Source organism: Seriola dumerili, unplaced genomic scaffold, assembly GCF_002260705.1.
Source record: "Seriola dumerili isolate Sdu_G_001 unplaced genomic scaffold, Sdu_1.0 BDQW01000068.1, whole genome shotgun sequence".
Classification (NCBI taxonomy): Eukaryota; Metazoa; Chordata; class Actinopteri; order Carangiformes; family Carangidae; genus Seriola; species Seriola dumerili.
The window spans coordinates 19,563,852-19,577,043 of record NW_019174323.1 but is presented as its reverse complement, the minus strand read 5'-3'; the positions used below and the strand labels follow the sequence as shown (position 1 = coordinate 19,577,043).

Sequence of the window (13,192 nt, the reverse complement as noted above, 5' to 3'; positions counted from 1 at the left end):
CACTCTGTTTATTTATTTATCATTTATATTGATTGGACAGTTGATTAAAAAAAAAAAAGATTCAAAATGATTGATTACAATATAGAAGACATCATGCTACAAATGTTTAGCCCCGCCCACCACGATTCAAGTCACATGATTGGACGTGGCTATCCCTCCGAAAATGAATTTTTACTCAATGACTAATACTGAAAAAACTAATCACAGTTATCAATGTTTATGATGCTAACATTAGCATGAGCCGTGTTTCCTGATGAAAAATAAAACAAACAGACATAAAATGGAAACACTTAAAAACCAGTAAAGCCAGTTCACAGGTACAAAGTTCAAACTAGGTCACAGAACAGGTGAACACTTCACCCACACCTGCTGCTGCTACAAAATAAAATAACCTTCACACTCAGGACCCGCTACGTGGCCCTTCACAATAAAAGACAAAAACGACGAGCCTAGACACGAAGATGTCACACAGGAAGTCTGTCGATGGGATGATCAGACAGGAAGTGACCTGAGCCACTCTGGGTTCTGGTCTACAGCTGGTCCACGTGTTATGGCTCATCACAGCTGTACAGATGTGGAGAGAGTGAATGGATAAAACTTTTCAGAGACTGATGCAGCTGCTGTGAGAGAACACACAGACACAGACACAGACACACAGACACACACAGACACACACACACACACACACACACACACACACACACACACACACACACACTAGTGGTGTTCCTGCAGCAGCTTCAGGATGGAGGGAAACATCTGCTCAGGAGCATCCAGACCCCAGATAAAATCTAGATGTTCCCAATGTTCAATGTGCTGATGGAAGACCAGGTGAGAGACCTGCAGACAGACAGGTAGAGCGACAGAGAAAGAGATAGAGAGAGAGAAGTAGAGAGAGAGACAGACAGGTAGAGGGACAGAGAGACAGGTAGAGAGAGAGAGAGACAGAGAGATATATATATAGAGAGACAGGTGTTATTTATTATCACCATACATAGAAACTTTTCTCAGTTTCTTCTCTCTGACTTTCAATCGTGCTCATTGGACGAGGACTCACCTGAGTGAGGAGGACAGACACGTCTTTGGGGTCCGCCAGCGTATCCTGTCCCCCTGAGAACAGAGCGGTGGGAACCTTCATGTCCTGGACATGGTACTGAGGGGGAGTGGACTGAGGAGGGACACATGGAGGACACAGAGAAAGGAAACAGAGTCCATCATCACAGCAGCTAATTGATGACATCACTTCAGTCTCAGACTCAGATTCAGTCTCAGATTCAGTCTCAGACTCCGTCTCAGATTCAGACTTAGTCTCAGACTCCGTCTCAGTCTCAGATTCAGACTCTGTCTCAATCTCAGGTGTCAGAGGGACTTTCTCACCTGGTTGTAGTGTCTCATGTTTCCTGCAGGTCCAAAGTCAAACGCCATGAGTTTCCCTCCATGAACAGCCTGAAACAACAACAGCTCAGATCACATTCACTTTGTGGTTATGTGTTCTGTGTGTGTGTGTGTTCTGTGTGTGTGTGTGTGTGTGTGTGTGTGTGTGTGTGTGCACGTGTGTGTGTGTTACCTGGGCCCAGTGGACCATGTTCTGGACTGAGGTCCCAGCAGGACAGTGTGTGGTGTAGACTGGAGTCCGAGTCTGTAAACAAACGTTTCAAACTGTTAATGAATCAGTTAATGAATCTATTGATGAATCAGTTAATGAATCAGTTAATGAATCTATTAATGAATCAGTTAATGAATCTATTGATGAATCAGTTAATGAATCAGTTAATGAATCTATTGATGAATCAGTTAATTTAGCTAATGAATCAGTATGATATGAACCATGTTGAGGTTTTTCTCGTCGAAGCCACAGAGGATGAAGAACAGGTTTCCACACAGTTCACTGAGAAGCTGCTTCGCACACACGTGTTCAGCAAACCACTCGATCATGTGACTCTGAGGCAGGAAGTCCCGCCTACCAAACAGGTCCTGCAGGGGGATGACACCAATCATCAATTATCAATACATCAAGAATACATCAAAAATGCATCATCAGTACTTGTTAACAGTATCACTGACTCGTTAACACAGACTCATTAACAGGAGCTCAGGTCTTACCCAGACGAGGAAGTCTGGCAGGACGGACAGTTTGGTCATGGGGCTGCTGGTGAAGGCGACGGTTGCTACAGGAGCCAAAGCGAAGAACAGCTTGATCTTACTGGCTAGATCAGGCAACCTGGAGAACGCTATGAATGCTGGGAAATAAGAGAGACTATGAGTGATGAGACAAAACTTAAAGCACACTAGTCATTATTATTGTCAGAAACAATGAGTGTGTGTGTGTTTGTGTGTGTGTGTGTGTGTGTGTGTGTGTGTGTGTGTGGGTGTGTGTGTGTGTGTGTGTGTGTGTGTTACCTATCGTGGTTCCCTGGGAGTGTCCGATGTAGTAGATCTGTTCCTGCCCACTCACCTTCAGGATGTGGTTTACAACAGCTGGCAGATCCTTCAGAGCCATCTCATCATAACTGCAGACACACGGGTAGACAGGTGATGTCAGACAGGCGGTGTGATGTCACACAGGCAGTGTGATGTCAGACAGGCGTGTTGTACCTGAACCTCCAGAACTCCTCCTGGTCTGGTTGGAGGGTCTGGTGTTTCCTGGACCAGGTGTTTCCTCGGCTGTTTCCCAGCCACACATCGTACCCGGCGTTGGCCAGCACGTATCCCAGACTGCAGTTCGGCAGGTTGGTGATCCAGTTACTGCCAGCAGCCAGGAGGCCGTGCTGGAGCAACACTGCCGGCCTCGGACCTGCAGTACACACAGACCAGAGACCACTGAGAACTGTAAACCAGACTGGAGTCCTGGTGGAGCAGAGGGCTGAGACCAGCTGCAGACCAGTTTCAGACCAGCAGCAGACCAGCAGCAGACCAGCAGCAGACCAGCTTCAGACCAGCTTCAGACCATTCAGACCAGCTGAGACTGGATTCAGACAAGCTTCAGACCAGCAGCAGACCAGCTTAAGACCGGCTTCAGACCAGCAGCAGACCAGCAGCAGACCAGCAGTAGACCAGCAGCAGACCAGCAGCAGACCAGCTGAGACTGACTGCAGACCAGCTGAGACCGACTGCAGACCATCTTCAGACCAGCTTCAGACCAGCTGAGACCAGCTTCAGACCAGCTTCAGACCAGCTTCAGACCAGCAGCAGACCAGACTGTGACTGGTCCTGAACCAGTTAAATCTCTGTTGATGTTGCTGAATCCACTTTGTTTGATATAAATAACAAGTTACCTGCATTTTCAACTAAGAATTTACTACAGAAAAACAAACAATTGTAATTTCATTTAATTTTTTATTTGTAAACTAAAATATGTTTTCATTTCTATGTTTATTTGTTATTTTTCTAACAGCCCTGTGGTGTCACAGAATGATGAGACACAGCTGTGTCACCTGTAGACAATAAATGGAACTATAGTAAAACCCAAGTGGTCCTCACAGGGGGCCCAGAGTCTGACCTGGAGTGTGTCTGAGTCCCCATGGGATCCTGTTCACAGTCAAGATGTACCCATCCTCCGTCAGCACCTCGTGCTCCTCCGCAGGGTAACCCCACCGTTGGATGATCTCTGTCTGACGGGAACACAACAAACAGGAAAACAAAGTGAGTTTCAATAGAAAGTTCATATAGATATTCAGCAGAAAAAGAGGCTCCTTCACAGTCTGTCAATACAGATGGACGTCGCCTCTGTGATGTCACCCACAGGTTTCTGAAGCTCAGAGTGAGCTGCCCCACCGTCGCCATCTTGGCAGGATCTGATTCGCCCCTAACTCTCATCTAATCCAAATATGGTCAAAGAGGAGGGGTGTGTGGAGCTGAGACTTTGGTGCATTCACTCACCCACCTGTCACTCACCCCCAATCCTCCATAACTGTAGTCCTTAATAAAATGTAAACAGGTGAGTTATATATTATGTAAACATGTTTTATTTCTGCTGTAAAGTTGGACATTTTAACATGGGAGTCTATGGGGACTGACTCACTATTGGAGCCACTCTAGTGGTCAATAGAGGAACTGTAGCTTCAGCTTGCTTTCACTTCAATCTATACAAGTAACTAAAATTTCAACTGTTTCTAATGACACTGCAGGTACACAATTCTATATTCAATACATATATTCTTACAGGTGATAGAGGTCATGTGACACATCAGCCAGATCACAACAACAGCTGACACAGACATCTGAAAAGGCCCCTGAACACACCTCAGTACTAATGTAAAGAACATTACTCTGAAGGGGGACTTCCTGTCAGACACAGCTGTGGGCTGCAGCACTCTATGTGACTGTGTGTCAGCTGATAAGAGGAGCAAGGGTTAAAGTGGGAGGAGCTAACAGAAACATGTGACCGCTTGGTCTCATGACAGAGTTTCACATCTGATCTCAGTGGCAGCAGAGTTCAACTCCACACCTCAGCTTTTACTTTGAAAAACTTTACTCATCGGCAGGGCTTGTTAACACCCTAGTCTCCTGACCACAACAACCTCAGTTCAGATAAAATAATCAATAATCAATACCCTCTTGTTCCTGTCCAGACTTTGAGACCAACACTTGACACAGCAGGAAACAGGACCCCTGTAAAGACCTGGATCTGAGAGACCAGGACCAGGACCGCCTCAGTGAAGAGGACCTCTCTGACCTCTGACCTGAGGACTGGACCTGGATCTTGACCTGGATCTGGATGTGGATCTGGTCTTTTGTGTTTCTTCAACAAACAGTCTGGGTGTTTGGAGGTTTCAGCTGACATCAGCAGACCAAAGTCCACCAGACCTGCTTCTGACTCTGAACTGGTTTACACTGCACAAATACACCTGACCTCTGACCCCTGACCCTGCCTCAGGAGCTCATCATGACATCACAGAGGTGGAAAATAAAAGTCCTGATGATGTTAAAAACACTGAATATTTCATCATTATTTACAGAATTTAAAAGACTGTTTTCAAATTAAAATTCACAATGTTTTGAAAAAAAGTTTTTCAGAATAAAAGTCATACTTTCTCAGAAATAAAAGATGTAATATTTTGAAAAAAGTAATATTTTCAGAATAAAAGTCAGAAGTTTCATATTTTTGAAACAGTCGTAATATTTTCTGAAAGATCCAGATACTGATGGTTACCTGAAGATTACCTGCAGGTTACCTGATATTTACTGACAGTGTGTACTCACAATGTTCATGTGCACTTCAGGGTCCAGCCTCTGCTGTAGCTTATTGGAGTGTCTCAGGACAGTCGGTCCAGTGTGTACGAGCCCAGAGAGGACAAGCACACACACCACAACACACCACATCATCTGTCTAAACACACACACACGCACATGGCAGTCATGATGTGTTCATGGTTCATTATAAAATGTCAGTAGAAGTTGTTGTTTCTTGTTAAAACCTAAAATGTTTCTTTATTCACAAACTGAATCGAGCTGATTGAAGCTGATGAGGATCATGTGATTAACAGTCTGTTTACCGACTGTTTTATCTTTAGACTGAAAACACTCTGTTATAAATAAAACACAAGGTTTTTTATTTGCTCTTTTTTCACGGTCAGATCCAAATTCAGTTTCTGAGAGATCAAACTGTTTCATTAAAACTCATTTACAGGTGAACGTAAAGTCAGGGCCTGTTTAGCCTTTTTATGCCACATCAACATCAGGTTTTCTACCTGTTTTTACCTGTTGTGTGTCTGATGTTCGTCCTTTTTACTGCCTGATTGGTTTTCAGCCTGGTTATTACCTGTTTTTTTCAGTTTAAAACATGTTTAAATCAAATATACATTTCCAGTGTGTTTTCTCAGGCTGTTTTAATCCTGCTGTTAAGACATGTTTCCAGGCTGTTTCTTGTCTGTCTTAAAGCCGGTTTCAGGCTGGTTTCTTTCAGTTTTCAGCATGTTATAAACCTGTTGTTAAATCCCGTTTACAGGCTGTTTTCAGGCCTTTTCTCTGAGGGACGGTGAACGTCACTTTCACGTCTCTAACCGTTCCGACGTTCTGACGTTGACACTGTTTAAATACGAACATAAACACGAACTGACTGGCACAGAAGCGGCGGGAAAATTGACATGTTTCTACTCCTGTTTAAAAGTCAGAGTTAATGACTCGATAATAAAGTTAATAACACGTTAATAATGTCTGTAAACTCACCTTGCCACACGCTCTGATGATCTCTGACTGAGCTGCTTCAACTAACCGACTTGTTTTCTGAATGTAAGGAAGAGAGCGGTTGTGACGTCAGAGGGAGACCCTCTCTGTGATTGGTCAAAGACAGGCTTCAGATTATTAACCCTTTGTTTTCCAATAACCTTGAACGCCAAGATTTCCAATCGATATTTCCGCCCTGATCAAATCATCAGAGACCGGAAATGATCCGGGAGGGAACAAACGACAAATCAGCTAATTCGGTCCAAAATAAAATTCAGAAAACAGTAAAATAATCTGAATACGATGATCTTCAGGAACTATAATACAAACTAATAGAGGCCATATTTAAAGGTTTGTTTGATTATTTTATGATTATTTTCCTGTAAAGTTTCCAAAAGGAAATCCTTCAAAGTAAAAGCACAGCCTGTCACAGAATAAGAAACTGCTGAACTGAAACACAATCTCCTCACACAACACATGTACAATCTGATTTATAACCAGATAGAAAAACATAGAAACATATGTGAACACAGTACATATATTTAATATCTGTTTTGCACATGTTAACAATATGTTTGCTATGTGCTATATGTAGCATAAATGTTTGTTCTGTTGTAGTTATCTTATATAATGTTTATGTAAATACTATGAAATGTATACCCATATACTCAACACACAACCTGTGATTTTAATAAGGTCACGCCTACTGTAATAATTTAGTACTAGTTGATATAAGATTACCAACCAGACAAGTATCAAAAGTAAAATACTCTTTAAACAGAAGAAAAGTCTTTGTGATGATATTAACAGATTATTCTTATAAATGTTTTAACACATACACAGTAGAAAAGTAGAGTGACTTATGATAATGCACTTTATCTTACAACATGTAAGAAATATTAACCATTAACCAGATGAAAACTAACTACTTACACCATCTGTAATAACTGTAGAGGGCTACAGAATATACCATGTCTGATGTTTGTCTCTGAAATGAGGTGAAGCAGAGGTATGAAAGTATAAAGTATAATAAAACTAAAACACATTAAATATACTGAAAAAGAATCAGAACTATATAATAATCAATAAACCATAACAAGTCTAGAAAAGGAGAAAGGGAGGACGTGTTTTTATTTTGACGTGTTAAAGTTTATTTGGTTTATTTTACTATAAATTTGTCCCTTTTATCTAAACTGACGTTATTCTTCCCGTTACTTCACTTATTTGGAAAAGATAAGACATTTATTTTGAAAATCTCAGTCGGATATCCCGTGGGTATCGTGGTTATCTTGACACCGTTCGGACCCCCGGGATAGTTTTTTTTGGTCCGCCCCCTTTCAGCTGTTTTGTAACACTGGAGGCGGGTTTAACTCCTACGACTCCGGACCCAAATACATGAAGGGCTGGAACGGTTAGACCCGGGTCAGTTCGTTGAGTTAGCCCGGCTGCTGCGGTTCCGTGCTGAGATGTCCAGGGTTCTGATCGTCGGAGCCGGGCTGACAGGCAGCCTGTGCGCATGTCTGCTGAGGAGAGAGCTGCAGAGCAAAGTTCAGATAGTGGTGTGGGACAAAGCGAGGGGCTCGGGTGAGTGTCACCGTCAGATCTCCGTTCAGAAATCATTGGATTTTACTTTCCGGGCTCACAGCCTCTCACGGTCACACTAGGACATGACCGGGAACGGTTCTTCATCAGCAGACTATTCTGCTAAATTGGGCTTTGAAACGTCAACTGACTTTTACTGGTACGCTGCGGTGTCTCAGTGAGCCTCGAGGTCAGAGGTCAGGCCTCTTGTACCAGTTACACCCGCTTATCGAATCTCCATTCAGAAATGTAATAATTGAATATTCAAGAGCTTAAAGCCAAATAGAGACACGGTAGAACATGAGTTAACACATTCTCAATATCAGAAGACTCTCTTGCTAAATCGGGCTCAGAAATGATCCATAAATCTGACTTAGATTTAATAAAGTCGCTATTTTTCAGTATAGAGTAAGGATATAAACTACAGGTGAGAGCTGTGGAGGACCAGGGATGTAACAGTAAAAATGATAAAGCATTTCATATTTTAATAGGCATTAAAAAATAGGCATTGTAAAAAGAATTTATAAATGAACAATTAATCCATCAGTAAATCCTTCAGATTTAGAAATGGATTTACAAAAAAAGCATACAACTCATTAAATAAACCATTTATAAATACATTTATGAATTCATGATTATAATAATGGAGTTTGAAAAACTATATAAAAATGGGAAAACAAACCTGGCTTCTCTCATCAATTTCCATCTCTTCCTTCCAGCTGCTTTTCCTTTTCCTGTTAGCTAGTTGATTAGCTTAATCATTTAGCTTCTCCTGCTAGTCTTTCTGTGACACTTGCTGAACAATCCCAATTGGCCATGGGATGTAACAAGCTCTCTGATTGGTTGGAGAGCTAACCAGATGTCGGCTCAACGAGACTCAATCTACTTCCACCTCAGAGCCATTTCTTAACTTGAACATTTAAGTAGTGAAATCTACAGCGGAGCCAAGGAAGTCACCATCTGTTTGTCTGTCTGTCTGTCTGTCTGTCTGTCAGGAGGCAGGATGTCCACTAGTCGTTCTCCTGACCCTTCGTCTCACTCTGCCGACCTGGGAGCTCAGTACATCACCGCCACACCGGCCTACGCTCAGTCACACCACAGGTAGGACACACCTGTCTCTACCTGCCTTAAAGGACCACTGCACCCAAGAAGAGGAAATTAAACCTGTCTGCAGTGTGTCTGCGATTATCAGAGTAACAGTAACTTTTATTGTGAAGATGTGACTGTGTGTGTGTGATGTGTGCAGTTTTTACTCGGAACTGCTGTCTGCTGGCGTCCTGCAGCCTCTCCTCGGTCAGGTCGAAGGTCTGAAGCAGAAAGACGACAGTAAGAACTACACAACGCCACTGGGCATGTGCAGTGTGGTCAAACACTTCCTGTCTGAGTCAGGTAAACACCTGTCTGTCTGTCTGTCTGACACCTCAGTCTGACAAATCAGTTGTAACTCAAGGTCCACTTACTGGCCTCTTTCTGGGTGAATGATGCAATCAATCAATCAATCAATCAATCAGTCTGTGGTGTTACATAAAGAGATTTAGTATTAATGTTTTGTGGTGTGACTGTGGTTCAGCACATCTTCTCTCTGTGTGATCAGTGTTTTTGTCCCTGATCCATAACTGAAGCCAGACTCTGTTGCTTCTGTGTCAGGAGCAGATTTGTTCTTTGAGTGTCATGTGACTGGCCTGTACCGCCGCGGTGCATCATGGGAGGTTCAGAGGAAAGTGGGAGACAGCGAGACGTTTGACGCTGTCGTCCTGACGATGCCAGTCCCACAGATCCTGCAGCTTCAGGGAGACGTGGGACACTGTGAGACACACACACACACACACACACACACACACACACACACACACACACACACACACACACACACACGACCTGGACTGAGCTGCAGTAACGTAGTTTGACCACAGGGGGGGCAGGAGGATCATCAGCTGCTGTGATGTCACTGACTTTAAAAACACTTATTGATTTACTCTGATCGATTATTACTCATGTTATTGATCCAACAGTTTTAAATTGTTAAATTTTTATGAAAAGAAAAATTTTACAATTTTTTAGACTCCAGAGGATTTTACTTTGATGAGGTGATGACTACTTCCTCCTCCTGCAGAGAGTTTAGAGTGTGAGTGTGTGTGTGTGTGTGTGTCTGTGTGTGTATGTTGCAGACAAAGCCTCTTCCACATGTGTGTATCTCTGTAGATGATGATGTCATCTCCAGCTCATCTGATTGGCTGACCGGGGACAGCGCCCTCTCTGCTGACACACACACACACACTCAGGTTATTATTAGATACTGTGTGTGTGTGTGTGTGTGTGTCTGTGTGTCTTGTTGAACAGAAGATCAGAGATGATGTTTGAACTGTCTGTTTTAATCACAGTTAGTTTTGAACCAGTTAGTTGTCTGTTAACAAACACTCAAATTAAACAGAGGAGGCTGCACACATGGACTGACCTCTGTCTGTCTGTCTGTCTCTCTCTCTCTGTCTGTCTGTCTCTCTCTCTCTCTCTCTCCCTGTCTGTCTGTCTGTCTGTCTTTTTCTCTCTTTGTCTGTCTGTCTCTCTCTCTGTCTGTCTGTCTCTCTCTCTCTCTCTCTCCCTGTCTGTCTGTCTGTCTGTCTTTTTCTCTCTTTGTCTGTCTGTCTCTCTCTCTGTCTGTCTGTCTCTCAGTCTTGTCTCTCCATCAGAAGCAGCAGTTAGAACGTGTCGTCTACTCGTCTCGTTTCGCCCTCGCTCTCTTCTTCCCTCCAGACGCCGTCCTCAGTTTCTCTTGGGCGGCTCGATACATCACTGACAACTCCTGCATCTGCTACATCGCTGTGGATGCTCGCAAACGCAACGCAGGTCTGTTTGTCTGTCTGCTCACCTGTCTGTCTGTTTGTCTGCTCACCTGTCTCTCTGTCTGTCTGACTGTCCTCTTTCTGTCCCCTCAGACGCTCCTGGTTTCGGTCCGTCCCTCGTCATCCACACCAGCGTGCCGTTTGGCCTGGAGCACCTGGAGCGAGACAAGGAGGACGTCCAGCCAATCATCTTACAGGAGCTCCACAAGCTCCTCCCTGGTCTGCCTCAGCCAATCAGCATCAAGTGTCAGAAGTGGAGGTACTCCCAGGTGAGTCCTGAGAAATCCTGCCAACCCTGAACATCTCTGAGTGGGGGAGCATTTGATGTACGACCCCTCCCGTCCCTCCTGCAGGTGCTGACCTCGGTGCAGGACTGTCCGGGTCACATGACCGTCCTCGACCGGCCATTGCTCGTCTGTGGCGGTGATGCGTTCAGCCACTCCAACTTCGATGGCTGCGTGGAGTCCGCACTGAGCGTGCTCAGTGCATTGAAGGCCTCGCTGTGACACTGCCGCCATGACAGGAAGTCCTCAAGGCAATGGACCAGGTTCAGAGCCCAACAGGAGGATCTGACCGATACTGACAGGATCAATGATCAATAGAGTCATCAGTTAGGGTCAATACATGAAGTTTGATGAAGTGGTTCATTAAGTTTTTGTCTTTAAATAAAGCCATTTCTACATTGTTTTCATTTGTGTCAGCTGATGTTTGACCTTTGACTTCTAGCTGTTTAATCTGAACCAGCTGTTTAACTGAGGGGTTAAAGGACCAGCTCTTATCATATATAATGAAATATTTTAAGTGTCACATGATCAGAGGAATCATGAGACAAACTGAAGAGATGACTTCACCTGGTATGAAGTGATGCAGCACAACAGGTTAATGTCTCAGGTGTGTCTCAGCTGTCAGATGAGCATAGATCAGATGTTATAATGAAGAAGCTGCTGCTTCTCACTTCCTTTGATCTTTTTATAGCAGCAGATGAGGCAGAGTTAGTTCTGGTGTGGTACCCACAAGGCACAGAGAGAGAGAGTGAGAGTGTGTGTGACCTAATTTTTCCTGCCTGTTCTCCAGTCATTTGTGGCAGGCTCAGTAGTGTTGCTACAGTTGTGGGGGAAGCGATTATCATTTCTGCAAAGTCACCGATTAATCACACTCTGATGTAAAGCGTGTGTTTGAACACACGTTTCTTCTGATCATGTGACACTGATCATTAGTTTAAAGTTCAGTTACTCTCTATCGTTCCTGTAGCGCCTTCATCAGGTCACATTCGTGTTTGTTATCAGTTCATTAGCAGAACTAATGACGTTCCATCAGTTGAGATTACGGCTAATTAGCGGGTGTTAGCATGCTAACGTGTATTTCTGTGGTCGTTACACAGATACACAATACACAATAAAAAAAGGTGAGGTGGGGGTTGAGTGGTGTGTGTGTGTGTGAGCAGACCATAAAGCTGGGAGTTGTAGTCCTTAAATAATCTCACATCCACCTCAGACAGCAGCTGTTTATAAATAGTTTTATTCACCTTTACAGTGTTTTTATTTAATTATAAAACAAGGAGGGAAGGAAGAATAAAAGAACTGAGGGCAGGGGTGGGGAGTCAGTTTAACATGACATGTTTCCATGGTGATACAGGCTGTAGTTACGAGTTTTCTGTTTGTTGACCAAGTGAAAACAACATGAATACCTGATCAAATAAAACCAAGACAATCATCATCATGAGCAGACACATTGTGGACCACTGAGCTGAGACCTGGACCTGGACCACGATGCTCTGCTCCAAACAGTTTCTGCCGGACCAGAGCTTAGAACAAAACCACATCTGTCAGAAGGTTTGGTTCCAGACTCACTGTAGAGCTGATCAATACTCATCAATACTGATTCCACTGGAACATTTTAGGACAAAATATCCACAGAGATCGTGTTACAACCAGTTTCTATTTTCAAAAGTGAAAACACAAACTGTAAGTTCTGATTTGGCATGTTTATTTATCAGACTTCAATCACTCGACAGTGTAACATGTCCACATGGATCACCTGGTGAGAACACTGCTCTCTTACCTGGGACCTGTTAGCTTTAGCCTCAGGATGTTAGCATGACATCACATCTATCCATAAAGTCAATATTTTTGTTCTTGGAATAAATTTGCTTGAAACATTACAAAGTCAAGAGGAGATTGTGTTTTTTAAAGATGCTAATTTTAGCTTAATTAGCTAGCTATCTACCACTGAAAATCATACTGCTATGAATTTTGATGGTAAACCTGCCGCCTTGAACAGAGGTGCTTAATGAACATTCAGCAGTGAGATGCTGAAGCAGCCAATCAGCCGGCTGGTAGATATCTGACTGTGGTGTCCATTTTAAACACCAAAGATCCAACTGGGGCTGAAATGTTTTCTATTTAAATGAATTTCCTTCCTCTTTGACCTTTGACCGACAGATGTGGTTGGTGAACTGTCTTCTGAGATTCTAAGGAACTGTCTAGAAGCAGAAAACTGTTGTCAGCTTCAGGTAAAGATACGGTCACACCACGCCTCTGTGCTGTCAATACCACGTCTCTTGTTCAACCTCAACTAAAGCCAAAGCAACAACTTCAAGAATGGAT

The 13,192-nt window shown here is 43.4% G+C and overlaps 2 protein-coding genes across 3 annotated transcripts; one reads left to right on the top strand and one right to left on the bottom strand.

Moving 5' to 3' along the window:
• Position 1: 1 nt before the first annotated feature.
• Positions 2-6,283, bottom strand: lipa (lipase A, lysosomal acid type). The gene is made up of 11 exons (XM_022743363.1): positions 6,169-6,283; positions 5,203-5,329; positions 3,500-3,611; positions 2,596-2,794; positions 2,401-2,510; positions 2,104-2,240; positions 1,828-1,974; positions 1,568-1,639; positions 1,378-1,446; positions 1,058-1,168; positions 2-840 (listed from the first exon to the last, which is right to left on the bottom strand). The coding sequence occupies exons 2-11, from the start codon at positions 5,323-5,325 to the stop codon at positions 718-720; spliced, it is 1,203 nt and encodes a 400-aa protein (XP_022599084.1). The 5' UTR covers positions 5,326-5,329; positions 6,169-6,283; the 3' UTR covers positions 2-717.
• Positions 6,284-7,501: 1,218 nt separating this feature from the next.
• Positions 7,502-11,256, top strand: rnls (renalase, FAD dependent amine oxidase). Of its 2 annotated transcripts, none has more exons than XM_022743183.1 (7): positions 7,502-7,749; positions 8,742-8,847; positions 8,993-9,135; positions 9,400-9,552; positions 10,417-10,590; positions 10,680-10,855; positions 10,940-11,256. In XM_022743183.1, the coding sequence occupies exons 1-7, from the start codon at positions 7,632-7,634 to the stop codon at positions 11,090-11,092; spliced, it is 1,023 nt and encodes a 340-aa protein (XP_022598904.1). In that variant the 5' UTR covers positions 7,502-7,631; the 3' UTR covers positions 11,093-11,256. The 2 variants fall into 2 exon arrangements, with proteins under 2 accessions (XP_022598904.1, XP_022598903.1); XM_022743182.1 differs by having other exon boundaries at positions 7,504-7,749; positions 9,394-9,552.
• Positions 11,257-13,192: the final 1,936 nt, after the last annotated feature.

Excerpts from the sequence above, each read along its gene's own strand:
- lipa (XM_022743363.1), bottom strand. The coding sequence starts at position 5,325 with ATGATGTGGTGTGTTGTGGTGTGTGTGCTTGTCCTCTCTGGGCTCGTA. Across the intron at positions 2,241-2,400 it reads CTCCCAGGGAACCACGATAG|CATTCATAGCGTTCTCCAGG; the intron begins GTAACACACACA and ends CTTATTTCCCAG. Across the intron at positions 1,447-1,567 it reads ACATGGTCCACTGGGCCCAG|GCTGTTCATGGAGGGAAACT; the intron begins GTAACACACACA and ends TTGTTGTTTCAG.
- rnls (XM_022743182.1), top strand. The coding sequence starts at position 7,632 with ATGTCCAGGGTTCTGATCGTCGGAGCCGGGCTGACAGGCAGCCTGTGC. Across the intron at positions 9,136-9,393 it reads ACACTTCCTGTCTGAGTCAG|GAGCAGATTTGTTCTTTGAG; the intron begins GTAAACACCTGT and ends CTTCTGTGTCAG. Across the intron at positions 9,553-10,416 it reads TCAGGGAGACGTGGGACACT|TCTTGTCTCTCCATCAGAAG; the intron begins GTGAGACACACA and ends TCTGTCTCTCAG.